The sequence below is a fragment of the Suncus etruscus genome, chromosome 15 (assembly GCF_024139225.1).
Source record: "Suncus etruscus isolate mSunEtr1 chromosome 15, mSunEtr1.pri.cur, whole genome shotgun sequence".
Taxonomy (NCBI): Eukaryota; Metazoa; Chordata; class Mammalia; order Eulipotyphla; family Soricidae; genus Suncus; species Suncus etruscus.
The window spans coordinates 92,202,951-92,218,433 of record NC_064862.1 but is presented as its reverse complement, the minus strand read 5'-3'; the positions used below and the strand labels follow the sequence as shown (position 1 = coordinate 92,218,433).

The window sequence follows — 15,483 nt, the reverse complement described above, 5'->3', positions numbered from 1 at the left end:
CGCTCTTTAACCCCCAAAATCCCTGTTCAGGAGCAGCTGGTCTCAGGGCTAGGAGTGGGGGTCACATCAGGGCGTGGAGAGGGGCCGGGAGGTGGACTGGTTTGGGGGCACATCAGGGGGACAGCGAGGGATGCTGGTTTTTCATCCACAAAACTGGGCCCCTCCAGTACCCTGGGAAGTGCCCCCAGTTCTCCTTGTCCTCTCCTCTCGCCTCCTGATCGTGTGCCCCCCAATCCCCGGTGCCCCCTCGGCCCCAGGAAGCCCCCAACCCTTACCTGCGGTGTGTCTGGCCTCAGCAACCTTCCCTGGGCGCCACTTCCTGCCCGTCACTTACAGAAAGTGACTGAACCGGGGACAGGGCGGAACAGTGAGCTGAGGATGGGGGAGGCCCCCGCAAGACGAGAGCAGGACTGGCAGGGCCCCCCATCCCTGGGGCGGAGGGACCGGAAGTGGCCTCGGTGAAGACCCATTTCTGCCTCCTGGGGGCCCTGCCACAGCCCAGCCCCCAAAACAAGCCTCAGAAGGGCCAGAGCGAGAGAGAGCACTGCAGGGAGGGCACTGGCCTAGGATGAGGCCAGCCAGGATTTGATCTTCGGCATCCCATGAACACCGCCAGAAGTTAGCCCTGAGCAGTGCTAGATGTGATCCCCCCCCCCCAAAAAGAAAAGAATCAGAGAAATACTAAGAAATCTCAGGCCCACCCAGCCCCATCACCCCCTCCTCCTCACCCCAAGTCTTGCAGGACAGCAGGCAGGTCAGGGCAGGACAGAGTGAGGCCCTGTGGACAGTCGGTCACAAGTGGAGACAAGGACGTGTTGGGCCACACAGACCAGAGAAGGGCCAGGGCCAAGGCAGAGGCTGGGAAGGCTGAGACTCAAGGTCCTCCATGCGGTGAGGTGAGAGGGAACCCCATTCACAAAGGTTCCTATGCTCGGATCTCAGAACTTGCTCCCGGCCCGACAGACCTTGGGGCTTATTTTTGTTTTTGTTGGATTTGGGGCCTCACCCAACAGTGCTCAGGGGTTAGTCGTTGCTCTGTGCTCAGGAATCACTCTTGGCAGGCTCGGGGGACCCTATGGGATGCCAGGGTTCGAACCTGGGTCAGTTCATGCAAGATAAAAGCCCTTCTTGCTGTGCTATCGCTCAGGCCCCATTTGAGGTCCAAGGTGGAGGCTGGTCCCAGGCTCCCGGGGCCCCGGCACAAATAGGGCCTCCTTCCAGGTTAGGGGGTTCCCGTCTGCTTGGGCCAGATCAGGGCTGACACCAGCGGATCAGCGGCTGTGTGGACAGGTTGGGAGGTGGGGCTGCAGAGGACAGAGCAGTTGACCTTGTGATCTTTGTGGGTTGGCTTCCACAAATCGGCCCTCATCTCTGGAGCACTTGTGGCCAAGCTGCTTCAGGAGGCAGTTTGAGGGGGCTGCCTGGAGGAAGTGGCTTTGCTTGAGAAATCCCAGGACAACTGGGGACAGGTTGGAGGGGGATTCTCGCAGATCAGCTAAGGCTGAGGGGCCTCATGGGCTCTTAGGCTGACTGGAGTAGGGGGCCAGCCCCCTCTGGTGGTATCCGTGTGGGGGTGGGGGCTGTGGGCTCAGCGGGTGGCAGGAAGTTCTGTGGGAGGGGGTACTCAGCCACCTCCTCAGTCTCATTTCCTGGGCGGGCTGTCGTGGGGAAAAATGCAACGTTTCTGGGGTTCAGGTCTCCTGGCTGAGATTCCTTCGTGTTAGAGCTGCCCCTGGCGGGGGACAAAGAGGGAGGTGGGGAAGGCAGGGGGGTGGGTCAGTGTTGCCCCATTTGTTGGGTCCCTTTTACTCCTTTGTTGATTGTTTGAGTATCTGCAAAGAGCTCCCAGAATGAGAAATTGACTCCCATCTCCTTGTCCCCTTTTGGCGGAAATCTTGGTAATATTTACCTTACCCACAGCAAATAATCCACAAAGACAGGAGGGTTAAGGGGTAAAAGGTTGGGCGAAGAGAGTCCTTTGTCAGCCTGCTGCTAGCTCCAAAACACACATCGAGCCAGCCAGCCAACCAACTCTGGCAAAGCACCCCGAACGCCTGGCATCCAAGCTATTTAATCGGCTCCAACAGCGCCCCCACCTGGAAGGTCAAGGTGGGACAACAGGCAAAGGATGATCTTTATGGAAATATTTTCATATACAAACAGGTCAGGGCAGGATGGAGGGAGCCCAGCTGGGGCCTGAGAGATAGAGAACATGGCGGGGCGGGTGCTTACCTCGCACACAGTCAACCCACGGTAGATTCCTACAACTGAGCCCCGAGCAGAGAGCCAGGAGTGAGCATCGAGCACACAGCCATGCGTGAACCTGGAACACAGATCCAGGAATCAACCCCAAGCACAGTCAGAAGTGAGTTCCGAGCACAGAGCCAGGAGTGAGGCCTGAGCACAGAGCTAGGTGTCCCCCCAAAAAAGACCTTGGCACACTCTCTAGGAGAGGTGAAAAGCCTCTGGGAAAGTCTCCAGGGTTCAAGCCCAGGACCTGGTTGCGAGCCCACGCCAAGTTCCCCCTGGCACGAAGCCCACAGACCAGCCCAGGTGAGTCAGTCAGTCAAAGGGCTTCGAGACAAAAGGGTTCCATGCCGGGTTCAATACCCCGTGACCTCAGCCGGAGAGAAGTGAGCAGAGTGAGCACCTTGCCAGGGCACTGCGCCCAGAAACCGCAGCGAAGGAGAATAGGCAGCAGCCCCGAAGACAAAAGGACGTGTCTCTCAGACAACTGCAGAGGTGCCTCGAAAATCCCCCGAAACCGTGAGCTCATCTGGGGAAGCAGGAAGGTGCTGCTGCTGACTTGGAACGCAAACAAATAAAACGTGCTGTTGGCACCAATGGGGCTTCCTGGAGCTGAAAAGAAGCATACAAAAAAAAAAAAAAAAGGGGCTGGAGAGATAGCATGGAGGTAAGGCGTTTGCCTATCATGCAGAAGGTCATCGGTTCAAATCCCAGCATCCCATATGGTCCCCTGAGCATGCCAGGAGCAATTTCTGAGCGTAGAGCCAGGAGGAACCCCTGAGCACTGCCAGGTGTGACCCCCCCCCCAAAAAAAAAAAAGCCAGGGTCCAACTTGAGGTCAGAGATCTTCGTAATTCCCACCCCACAGAGGTCCTCCAAGACTTAACAGGAATGAGTCCTGAGCACAGAGCCAGAAGAAATCCTTGAGTGCAGAGCCAGGAGTGAGCCCTGAGCACAGAGCCAAGAGTCATCCCTGAGCATAGAGCAGTGCTGCCACCTGTTGGCCAGTGGCAGCAACACCCACCACACGCAGCCTCCTAGGGCCTCCAAGCAAGTTGGGAGTCCCAAGTCCTCCCATGTGTTCCTCAGGGCCTCAGTGTCTGTCAGGTGGGCAATTACCACTGTTTCTTTGGTTTGTTTAGGGGCCACACCGGGCGGCAGAGCTCAGGGGGTTACTCCTGGCTCTGCATTCAGCAAACACCTCTGGTGGTGCTTGGGAGACCCTATGGGAGGCCGGGGATCAAACCCTGGTGGGTTGTGTGCAAGGCAAACGCCCTCCCTGCTTGTGCTATTGCTCCAGCTCATTTTCTTCTCCTTTTTCTTTTTTTCTTTTGGTTTTTGGGCCACACCCGGCGCTGCTCAGAGGTTCCTCCTGGGTTTGCACTCAGAAATTTACCTGGCAGGCTCGGGGAACCATATGGGATACCGGGGATTGAATCCAGGTCTGTTCCACGTTGTCCACGTGCAAGGCAAACGCCCTACCGCTGTGCTGTGGCCCTGGACCCCAACCTGATTTTGATCCCAGGCTCCATGTCAGGTCCCACTAGCCCACCAAGAGGAATCCTTGAGCACTGAAACAGGAGTAAGCCCTGAGCACTGCAGGATGTGACCCTTCCAAAAATAAGTTAATTTTATTATTGTACAGTGTGGCCCATTGAACTCGTGTCCTTAACACAGCTGGATACATTGGACTTAATCTGTTCCCAGATGTGATACTTTTTGGGGTGGGGGGGTTGGGTCACACCTGGAAGGGCTCAGGGGTTCCTCCTGGCTCTAGCTCAGGAATCGCTCCTGGCAGGCTCGGGGGACCCTATGGGATGCCGGGATCCGAACCACCGACCTTCTGCATGCAAGACAAACGCCCTACTTCCACGCTATCTCTCCAAGATGTGATACTTTTGGTAAACTGAGGCACTGCACGTGGGTGCGAAGCTCTTTGGAGGGGCTGGAGCAATCAGCGGGGAGGGCGTTCTGCTTTGCATGCTGAGAACCGGGTTCGATCCCCGGCATCCCATAGAGTTCTGCCAGGAGTGATCCCTGAGCACTGCTGAGTGTGGCTCAAAAACCAGGCAAAAAGTGCTCTAAGAGGGCCCGGAGAGATAGCACAGCGGCGTTTGCCTGACAAGCAGCCGATCCAGGACCAAAGGTGGTTGGTTCGAATCCCGGTGTCCCATATGGTCCCCCGTGCCTGCCAGGAGCTATTTCTGAGCAGACAGCCAGGAGTAACCCCTGAGCACCGCCGAGTGTGGCCGAAAAACAAAAACAAAAAATCATTCTAGAGGAGCCGGAGAGATAGCATGGAGGTAAGGCGTTTGCCTCTCATGCAGGAGGTCATCGGTTCGAATCCCGGCGTCCCATATATGGTCCTCCCGTGCCTGCCAGGAGCAATTTCTGAGCCTGGAGCCAGGAATAACCCCTGAGCACTGCCGGGTGTGACCCAAAAACCACAAAAAAAAAAAAAAAAAAAAATCATTCTAGGGCCCAGAATAACGACCCAGCCGCCTTCACGGCCACCCGGGCAGCGCCTACAACTCCCGGCGTGCCGCGCGCCCACGCCGCCGAGCACGTAGAGCACGTCCGCGGCGCTTCCCACCCTGGGAGTTGTAGTTCTCCGCGAGTAAACCGCCCTAGCCAATGAAAACTAGGAGTGCATTGACTGGCAGGAGAATCGACCAATAGCTGAGCTCCTGTGCCTGGGCGGGACTTCCGGCGGCGGAGTGCTGGAGAGCGGCCGCGCGAGCAGAACCACTTCCTTTTGCTGGTGGCGGCGGGCGCGGCGCGGTCGCCATGAAGGCTTCGGGCACGGTCAGTCGGCCCGGCGGGGCGGGATCAGGCCGGACCGGGTCGCGGGCGGGTGGGCGCGGCGCTCTGGGCTGCGGGAGCCCGGGCGGGCCGTGCCGGGGTCCAGAGCTGCGGGCGGATTCGGACGCCGCGCTGGGCCCAGGCCCGGGCCCATCATGGCGGCGCCGCGTGGGACCTGGCCTTGCCGGGCCGGGCCTGGTCTCGGGCCGCGCTTGTCGCTGCCTCGTGTTGGGGAAACTGAGGCCTGTGCCAAGTCAAGCGGCTCCGGGCTGATTGCATCGGGAGCCGTGCCTGGCCCGGCTTTGCGCCGCAGCTCCAGCTTTGCAGAGACTCGGCCATGAAAGTTGCAATTTTCTTGGAATAAGTTTCAAATTTCAATTTGCATTTTGCTGTATTTGGGGCTTTTGGGCCACACACTGCGGCACACAGACCTTCCTCCTAGCTCTGCACTCGGAATCACTCCTGGCAGGCTAGCTGGGACCTTATGGGATGCCGGGGATCGACCCCGGGTCTGTGCCTAAATTCATATTTTAATTGTTCGCGTCTTTTCTCGCGGACTCATCACCCTATCGTCAGGTCTTTGGACCTCGTTCTCGCCTCTTCTTAACTCAGCTCTGTCCTTTATCACCCCCTGCAGCTGCGAGAGTACAAGGTGGTGGGGCGCTGCCTGCCCACCCCCAAGTGCCACACGCCACCCCTCTACCGCATGCGCATCTTCGCCCCCAACCATGTGGTGGCCAAGTCCCGCTTCTGGTACTTCGTGTCGCAGTTGAAGAAGATGAAGAAATCTTCCGGCGAGATCGTCTACTGTGGGCAGGTAACCTGCCCGGCCACTGCCAGGGTTAGGGATGAGCACTCCTGGCAGCCCCTCCCAGCACCCCCTCATGCGCCCTTGTGCCCCACAGGTGTTCGAGAAGTCTCCCCTGCGGGTGAAGAACTTTGGGATCTGGCTGCGTTACGACTCCCGCAGCGGCAGCCACAACATGTACCGAGAATACCGGGATCTCACCACGGCCGGCGCCGTCACCCAGTGCTGTGCGTGAGGGAGACTGAATCTCTGGGTTTGGGGGCGGGACAGATATCCCCGAAGGGACCCAGCATCAGGCTGAGCACCCAAACCCAAGGGCTGCCGCTCTTCAGTGCGGTGGCTTAAAGGGAGGTGCTGACAGCAAGTGCATCTCTGTCGCCTTTGTGGGGCTGGGCAGTGCCCCTCAGAGTGAATTTAGAGGTTCTACATGGCACGGTGTGGTGGGAGGAGCAGGTTGAGGGGTGGGTCTGCCCCTCACACACAAACTCCGTTCACCCCGCAGACCGAGACATGGGTGCCCGGCATCGTGCCAGGGCTCACTCCATCCAGATCATGAAGGTGGAGGAGATCCCTGCTGGCAAGTGCCGCCGGCCAGCTGTCAAGCAGTTCCACGTGAGTGTCAGGGAGCCCTGGGCTGGGGGTGGCTGCGTCCTAGGTGCCCCAGCAGCCTGGCTGATGTGCGCACTCTCCCCACTTTCCTTCAGGACTCCAAGATCAAGTTCCCACTGCCCCACCGGGTCCTGCGGCGCCAGCACAAACCACGCTTCACCACCAAGAGGCCCAACACCTTTTTCTGAGCTGCTGGGACCAAATAAACTTGGCAGTGTGTCTGTCTGTCTGTCTCCTGTTCTTGGATTCGCTGGGCAGGGTTGTGGGGTCTTACCTGGAGCCAGGGGGCCCTGGCTTTGGTAGCTGCCCTGAGAGCCATCCAGGCTTGCAATGTCCTGTGCACTCCAGTAGGTGTCCAAGTGCAGCCTGGTTCCATGCGATCATCCAGTCCAGATGTCAGTGGAAGGAGAGCAATGGGTGTGACAGGGGAAAGCTCATTATGCAGAGGCTTTTGGCCCAGTCCTGCTTCTTGGCATGTACCTGAAGACAGCAGGTGCAGAGAGAGAAGACTCGGGTTTTCCTAAACCCTTGGGAGGTTTAGCAGTGTGGTCCTGGAACTGCCTTGGACCTCAAATATGCAGCACGGCAGGAGGCAAGTGTGCCTGTGTCTGCTTTACAGCTCACCTGCCAACAGGGCCGGACTGGACATTGGGAGGACCGGGCATTGTGTGGCAGCTTGGGCCCTCGGGATCAAAAAGGTTAGCCATCACTGGCCTAGGAAGTCCACTTCAGAATATTCCATAGCTACACCTCCAGATCACACAGGTTCCAACCGCTCTGTGACCACCCATGACTGGCATTGCCCACAGCATGGGTTTGGGGCTGAGGTTGTCACGTTTACTGGGACAATCCAGACTAGCCACTGCCAACACAACAGCTTCGGGGGCCAGTGGTTGCTACCCTCCATAAGCCAATTCTGGCCAGGCCTCATCAGATAGTAATTGTGCTTCCCCAGCTGAACAATCTGGCCAAGTCCCTGTATGGCACTGGATGCTCGTTCCCCGTAGCTCATGGTCTGCTCAGTCCTGGGTGGTTCAAACCCCGTCTTGGTGCCATTCTCCAGCACAGGGCACATTCTGGTGACCTTTGGGTCAAGGCCCTGGTGGGCTCCAGGCAGCCTCTGGTTCCAGCTCTGTGCAGGTAGGTTAGCACACAAGCCCCCACTCTGAGGCCCCGAGACTTGGTCAGCAGGTAGACCTGTCCGAGGCTCAGTTTCCCCACGTGAGAGGGCAACGCCCTGTTTGTCCCACCCAGTCCAGGACGCAAAGGGTGTGGGTCCGCCCTGGGGGCGGGGTTGGAGTCTGGCGGGCGCCCCATAAAGTCTGCAGCACTCACCCGTGGGGCAGCAGCTGGGCGGTGTGGACCCTGCACCCATGGGTGTCGCCACGGGGGCTCCGGCCTCGGCCTCGGCCTCGTCCTCGGCCACCCTGGGGCCCTGGGACTACGGGGTGTTCGGCGTCATGCTGCTGGCGTCGGCGGGCATCGGGCTGGGCGTGGGGCTGGCGCGGGGCGGCCAGCGGGACCCCGACGACTTCTTCACGGGCGGCCGGCGCCTGCGGGCCTTGCCGGTGGGGCTGTCGCTGGCCGCCAGCTTCATGTCGGCAGTGCAGGTGCTGGGGGTGCCGGGCGAGGCGCTGCGCTTCGGCCTCAAGTTCCTCTGGATGTGCCTGGGCCAGCTGCTCAGCTCGGGGCTCACGGCCGCCTGCTTCCTGCCCGTCTTCTACCGCCTGCGGCTCACCTGCACCTACGAGGTGGGTGGGCGGCGGGTGGGCACGGGCCGGCCTGACTGGGCCAGGATACAGCGCCGCGCTGCGGGCGGGTGAACCCCTCCACCCGGCTTCCCAGGAGGGCTCCACGGGGAGCGGGTTCTGGGAAGGGCCCGGGGCGGTGGGGAGAGGGGCGGGCGGAAGGAGGAAAAGGCCCGGCTGGACCAGGCTGCTGCCCTCGCCTGTGCACAGGTGCCCGGCATGAGCACCGCGGGCATGGATGGGGCAGCGGACCCACAAGGGGCCCATCATGTGACAGCTGCGGGCACCGGGGTCCCCGGGTCAGGAGACACCGAACAGGCAGCGCGGAGGGAGCGTGGGGGGCTTGCACCCCAAAATTGCTCTCCCGTACACGCGCTGTGCAAAAGCGCATCCTCGCGGGGTGCGTGCCCTGAGGCCCCTGGAGAGCCTACCCGGCCAGGGCAGCGGCCCCGGGGACGCCGAGCAGCGGGGCTTGCCCTGACACCCGCCTGGGCTCTCCCCGCAGTACCTGGAGCTGCGCTTCAGCCGCGCAGTGCGACTCTGCGGGACCCTGCAGTACCTGCTGGCCACGGTGAGCCTAGCCACGCCCCTTCCGCGCTGATTGGTCCCTGGTGAGGTCTGGCCACGCCCCGTTCGAGTGTGATTGGTCCGGGTTGCCCCGCCCCCTGAAGGGCCCCACCCACAACGAAGCTCCCACTTAGCCTGGCTGTGATTGGCCATAGGGGCTGGCCCCGCCCCCAAAAGCTAGGCCCCGAGATTTGCGATGGATCCTGGTGTCATGACCACGCCCCTACCCGCTTGGCCCCGCCTCATACTGTTGTGATTGGTTCTGGTGGTCTGGTCACGCCCCTTTTGTATGTGATTGGTCCAGGTTTCCCGCCCCTACTAAAAGGCCCCACCCACAATGAGGCTGTCTACCAGCTTTGCTGTCATTGACCCTAGGAGCTGACCCCGCCTCCAGCCCGACTGGCCCCGCCCCATGATGTTGTGATTGGTCCTAGTGACGTGACCACGTCCCAATATGCATGGCCCCGCCCATTCCGTTATAGTTGGGTTGCCCAGCTTTGTTGTGATTGGTCTAAAGGGCCTCGTCCCACCCCCATGAGTATTCTGTCTGCCACTAGCCCCGCCCACACCTCAGGAGGCCCCGCCCCTCCACCTACTCACTCCCACCTCACCTGCTCCGCACCCTCCACCCGCAGGTGCTCTATACCGGCATCGTGATCTACGCCCCGGCTCTCATCCTGAACCAGGGTTTGACTGGGAGGCGAGGGAGGGGCCCGCGGGAGGGGGGTGCTCTCAGGACTCCCCTGAGGATCCATTCGTCGGGGTGTCTTTGCAGTGACCGGCCTGGATATCTGGGCGTCCCTCTTGTCCACCGGAGCCATCTGCACCTTTTACACAACTGTGGTGAGCACCCACCTCCAAGGACTCCCTGTCGAGGGCTCCAGGCCCATGATAAGGGAATCTGGCGTCCCAGTTCTCCGGAGCCTCATTTCTGTCCTGAAAGCTGGCGAACAGGGCACTGTAGCTTCAGGTCTGGCCGGATCCAGGCGCTACACTCTGGCAGGGGTCAGCCCAGCTTCTCCCACTTCGCGACAGAATGGGAACAGGTGGCCAGTCCCCCAGGACAGCTCCCTGCACTTTAGGATAAAGCGTGGATGGGACACTGAGTGGCTGTTCCTGGGGTGAAGGGTCGGGCCAACCTCACCATAAGGGCCTGAGAGAAGAGAGGGGATACATTTGTGGGTGGCGAGGGGAAAAGATCAGCCAATAGCGAGCGCAGTTTCCTGCTGAGTGACCGACCGGGGCTCTTGCTGACCTACTGCGAGACCAAGAACTGGACCAGTCTTGCATTCTACAGACGCCTTGTCACAGCCCCGCTCCTCCTTGCAGTGCTCCAGGCCTTTGCACGACCTCCCCTGATGCTGGGCGGGAGAGTCACTCACCCTCTTTGAAGAGGGGTTTGTGAAGCGGACGCGGGTTGGGGGAGTCTTTCTCAGCTGGCCCCCCACTGCAGGCGTGGCCCAACGCCCTCTCCGCACTCCCGCAGGGCGGCATGAAGGCCGTGGTCTGGACCGACGTGTTCCAGGTGGTGGTGATGCTCGCCGGTTTCTGGGCCATCCTAATCCGGGGCACCGTGGTGATGGGGGGCCCCACGCACGTGCTCGAGCTCCTTCGGAACCACTCACGGATCAACGTGATGGAGTGAGTGAGCGGGAGGCACCTCGTATCCAGGGGTGGACAGTACCAACCATCACAGCTTCTCTCTCTGCTCGTCTCTCGTTGCTCTCCGGCAGTTTTGCAGAATTTCTGGGCACATGACAGCCAATGACAGTTTAGCCTGACAAACTCCGAAGCGCCCCGCAAAACCCACACCGCATATCTGTGATCAAACTTCGCCAGGAGTTTCGAGAAGGAAACTCAGCTGACTTGCCCTCCCTCCCCTCTCCCAGCTTCGACCCGGACCCCCGGAGCCGGTACACCTTCTGGACCTTCCTGGTGGGGGGCACGCTGCTGTGGCTGTCCATGTATGGGGTGAACCAGGCGCAAGTGCAGCGCTACGTGGCCTGCCGGACGGAGACGCAGGCCAAGCTGTGAGTGGGGATGGCGGGAAAGATGCCTGTGGGTTCCGCCTGCCCTGGCGGGCGTGGCCTTCTGTGGCCACGCCCATGAAGGCGTGTCTTGAGATGAGCCTGCCCTCTAAGGGCACAGTCTGACCTCGCCCAGCCCGGAGAGGGCGTGGTCTGAGATCGCCCCACCCACCATGGGGCGTGGTCTGGCGGGTCCCTGTCCATTCTGGGGATGTGTTATGATGTTTGCCACCCCTGGAGTGTGGCTTAAACTCCCCTATCCTGTGGGCGTGGTCTGATATGACCACGCCCATGCCGAGGGCATGTGTCTATAGGCCCCGCCTATCGGGGGGCGTGGTTTGTTATCGCACCGCCCACTATGGGGCGTGGTCTGATCCGTTCCTGCCCGTTGGTGGGCGTGTCTGCTTTCTCCCCGCCCCCAGGTCCTTGCTCATCAACCAGCTGGGCCTGTTCGTGATCGTGTCCAGCGCGGCCGGCTGCGGGATGGTCATGCTCGCCTTCTACGCTCACTGCGACCCTCTCCGCGCCGGGCGCATTTCGGCCCCTGACCAGGTGAGTCCCGGCCGGGCCTGTGTCGGAGGGACCCGCGGGACCTGGGGCTGGGGCTCGGGCTGGGCTGGCTGGGCCGGGCTCTCACTGGCAGTGCTCCCAGTTGCTGGCACCGGCAAGCTTCTCTCCGGGTCGCTCAGAAGCTCTGACCCCCTCCTCTCACACATACACGTGCACATGAACAACTAGACACCAAACTCGCACTCGTACACACACCCGTCCCCATCACGGTGCCACAGCCTGCTCATCATGGCAGGGAGCGGCCTCAGCCTCCATCCTGGCCCCAGGGAGGGTGGCTGGGCCCCTTCTGTCCCCCCTGCAGCTCCCTCAGCGGGCACCGTGGGGCACAGCCAGGCGCTGGGCCTTATGGGCGCCCCCGGATGCTGTCCCTCTCCCCAGTACATGCCCCTGCTGGTGCTGGACATCTTCGGGGACCTGCCCGGGGCCCCGGGGCTCTTTCTGGCCTGCGCCTACAGCGGCACACTCAGGTGAGGCCTCGGGGCCTCCCAATGCCCTTGTCCTGCGCCTTAGACCCGAGGGAGCCAGCTGGGCACCACAGGGCGCTCTTCTCCCACCCAGGGTGCAGAGCACCAGATACACCCCGGAGCGCCCTGGGATGCCCTGCTGGCTCCCTCTCAGTCCCGGGTTCCTTGCCCATGATGCCCACCGAGCTGCCCTTGGTCCTGTCCTGCCCTGCCCCGTCCTCAACCACCTGGAGGGAGGGCTGGTTCGACCCCTGGACGGCCGCCTGCGGCGCTGAGGGATCCTGGCAGGCCCCCGGGGGTAGGGCGGGGGTCGACGGGGTCCCCAGCGTCCGCTCCCCCCAGCACGGCATCCACCAGCATCAACGCGATGGCCGCCGTGACCCTGGAGGACCTGCTCAAGCCGCGCCTGCGCAGTCTGGGCCCTCGGAGGCTGCTGCTGGTGTCCAAGGGGCTATGTGAGTGCGCACGGGGGCGTGGCCAGGGAAATTAGCGTGGGTGGGCGTGGCCACGACAGGCTGGCATTGGGGCGAGGCCATGGAATAGCTTGCTGGTGTGGGCGTGGCCACTAGAGACTGACATGTGGGCGTGGCTACTGGGTTGGGTTGTCTAAGGACATATGTTGACTACTTGGCCCTGGCCAGACCGGATGTGGGCGTGACCAGACCATATCTGGACTGGAACTGGGCGTGGCTTGTTGTGTTGGGCGTGTCTGTGAGCCGGGCTGAGAGGAGACTAGGGCTGGAGACTGGCTGGGCTCCCCTGAACTGGCGCCCCATCTTCACAGCTCTCCTCTATGGCTCCGCCTGTCTCACCGTGGCCGCCCTGTCCTCGCTGCTGGGGGGCGGCGTGCTCCAGGTGAGTATGAGGCAGAAACCCCTGAGCCTGGTCTAGTCTGGGCACAGCTGGGCACCCCCTGCCAAGGCCTGAACTATGCAGCCTGAAAGTTGGCAGCATCACTTTTGACTGTAGGGCAGGGAGGGGCACTAACCCCTTTAGGGAAACTGAGGCAGAAAACTGGGCGAGGGTGCCAGGGCTAGGTGGCTGGGCTCAAAGGGCTGGGGCACAGGTTTAGGGGCACATTTAAGGACCCCCAATACACATAAAAAGGCAGTCTGAGATGGGTAAACTGAGGCTGCTGGACCCGCCCCCCACCGCAGGGCTCCTTCACCGTCATGGGCGTCATCAGCGGCCCCTTGCTCGGGGCCTTCATCCTGGGCATCTTTCTGCCCGCCAGCAACACGCAGGTGAGCTGGGATAGGGCAGGTGGGCAAGGGGCGTGGCATGTATGGAGCTTCCGTATGGGCGGGGCCTATGAGGAGGCGTGGTCACATGAGGAGGCTGGGCAATATGCGGTGTCCTGTGAGGGGTATGGCTTCATAGGGGCGGGCTTGTATTGGACAGGGCCTGCAAGGAGGCGCGGCCAATCACGAAGCAAAGCGGTGTGGGCGGGGCCTGCAAGGGGTGTGTTTAAGGACTGCAATTTATTTGATGGGGCCTGTGGGGCGTGGACGAAGGGGCGGGGCATGTGAGGGGCGTGGTTTGTTGTGAAGATGCTGTGGGCGGAGCTTGTGCAGGGGACAGAGCCTGGCTGACACTGGCCCCCCCCCAGGGCGCACTCTCTGGCCTGGTGGCTGGTTTGGCCTTGTCGTTGTGGGTGGCTGTCGGTGCCACCCTGTACCCACCCAGCGCACAGTCCATGGGGGAACTGCCAACCTCAGTGTCCGGCTGTGCCCAAGTCCCTTCCAATGGCTCCTTCTCGGATCTCCTGAGTGCTGCTAACATCTCCAGTGGGGACCCTAGGTGAGCCCCTATGGATTTGGGGCCGTGCCTCTTTCTCTTTCTCTTGGCCCAGGAGGGAGAGGAAGAGGGGAGCAGAAGTAAAGAGCAAGGAGTTGGGAGAGGGATGGAGAGGGGAGAGGCAGAAACGCCCCAGCCCATTGGCACGTGCCAAGGTCCCGAGGCAGCAGGTCTTTGGGCCCCTCCTGCCTTCTACTACCTCCTGAGCCGGCATGATGAAGTAGCGAACGGGAAGTGGGAGCATTGAGGGGCGGCTTGGGGACAGACACCCACCTCTCCTCTGCGTCCTCAGCAGGGACGCTGCCCTGCCCGCCTTAGCAGGCAGCTTCTATGCCATCTCCTACCTCTATTACGGTGCCCTGGGGACTCTGGGCACGGTGCTGTGTGGTGCCCTCGTCAGCTACATGACAGGTAAGAAGACGCGTGTGTGTGTGCGCGCACTTTTCCCCACTGGGCTCCCCAGAACCTCGAAGCACAGATCTGGCTTTGCAAGGGCACCCTGGTGGCTCCTCCGCCCTGGCTCCAAGGTGTGGGCGGGATCCTGCCAGGAGCTGTCCCTGCCTCAGTGCTGAAACTGCTAGAGCAGAAGCAGGAAGCCGGCAACCTGCTCTCAGTCCCACATGTCCCTCTGTGTCCCTGCACCCCCAGGTCCCACCAAGCGTGCCGCTGTGCGTCCAGGGCTGCTGTGGTGGGATCTCCACAGAGGGGCAGCTCCCGGGGACCCACAGCAAAGAGCAGCTGCACTGGAGGATGGAGCTTTGGTGAAGGTGTGAGTCTGGGCAGGAAAGGGGATGAGGGGCCCTGGGAGGGGACTCTGGGCAGGGCCTTAGCAGGAGAGAGCGCATGGGCTCTCCTGCCTGCCTCACGCACTCACCCCTCGCTTAATCTTTTCTGACTTTGCACTTTGCAACCTTGGGTCTGGGCGTCAGATCTCTCGTGCAAACAAGAAGGCTTCATTCCCAGGGGCTGGAGCGATAGCACAGCTGGTAGGGTGTTTGCCTGGCACATGGCCTACCCCGAGGTCGATCCTCAGCATTCCATAGGCTTCCCTGAGCACTGTCAGGAGTAATTCCAGAATGCAGAGCCTGGGGTTAGGATTGGAGCATTACTGGGTGTGGACCAAAAAAATCAAAGAAAAGAGAAAAAAAGAAAAAAGGGATACAGGTAGAATTTAGGTTGGGGTCCCCTCAATGAAACCAGCTGTGGGAGCCTGCAGAAAGTGGGGTGCAGCAGGGCTAAGATGAGGGTTGGCTTCTTCCTCAGGCCACGGAGAAGATACTGACCCTTGGGGCCGAGAATGCCCCCGAACCCCTGCCCGCCTGGGAGGACCATCCACTCGTCCAGCAGGCGCACAGGGCGGGCGCCAGGACCCCGCGCCCACCAACTTGCGCTGCTCCCGACCTGCGGGAGACGAACCTATGAGCAAGCGTGGGAGGAGCCCAGGGTAGCCAATCCCAGGGCAGCGCTCCTGATCCTTGGCTCCCGATTGGCTAGAATGGTGTGGGTATGCAGATAAACTGGGCGTGGCATCCTGTGAGGTGGGCGTGTCCAAGCTGGCTGTCTTTTTTGAGTCCTGGCCCCATTACAATGTACAGATGGGGAAATTCTCTTTCTTCTCTTTTTTGGTTTTTGGTTATTGGGCTACACCTGGCGGCACTCAGGGCTTCTGTTGCATTAAATAATTAACGATGGGGCTGGATGGCGGTGGATGGCAATGAATTTCTCTCTGCCACCCCAGGCCACGTGGCTCTGCAACCCCATCCAGCCGGCGGGTCCCAGGCCCAGGTGAAAGGCGAAATCACTCACTCACAGGCAGGCATCAGGAAGCATTAACTTTATTCATG

At 61.0% G+C, this 15,483-nt stretch overlaps 2 protein-coding genes and 1 non-coding gene across 3 annotated transcripts; all 3 read left to right on the top strand.

Moving 5' to 3' along the window:
• The first annotated feature begins 5,000 nt into the window (after positions 1-5,000).
• Positions 5,001-6,685, top strand: RPL18A (ribosomal protein L18a). Its single transcript, XM_049787737.1, has 5 exons — positions 5,001-5,052; positions 5,687-5,866; positions 5,955-6,084; positions 6,360-6,469; positions 6,562-6,685. Exons 1-5 carry the CDS (start codon positions 5,035-5,037, stop codon positions 6,652-6,654), a joined length of 531 nt encoding a protein of 176 aa, XP_049643694.1. The 5' UTR covers positions 5,001-5,034; the 3' UTR covers positions 6,655-6,685.
• Positions 6,156-6,288, top strand: LOC126031886 (small nucleolar RNA SNORA68). The gene has a single exon (XR_007503694.1). It is a non-coding gene; the product is annotated as a small nucleolar RNA SNORA68 (small nucleolar RNA).
• A 1,154-nt stretch (positions 6,686-7,839) lies between the features above and the next one.
• SLC5A5 (solute carrier family 5 member 5) lies at positions 7,840-15,061 on the top strand. The gene is made up of 15 exons (XM_049788379.1): positions 7,840-8,217; positions 8,720-8,785; positions 9,417-9,468; positions 9,557-9,624; positions 10,268-10,422; positions 10,671-10,811; positions 11,231-11,360; positions 11,757-11,845; positions 12,185-12,297; positions 12,627-12,697; positions 13,000-13,086; positions 13,452-13,642; positions 13,932-14,050; positions 14,288-14,406; positions 14,903-15,061. Exons 1-15 carry the CDS (start codon positions 7,840-7,842, stop codon positions 15,059-15,061), a joined length of 1,938 nt encoding a protein of 645 aa, XP_049644336.1.
• Positions 15,062-15,483: the final 422 nt, after the last annotated feature.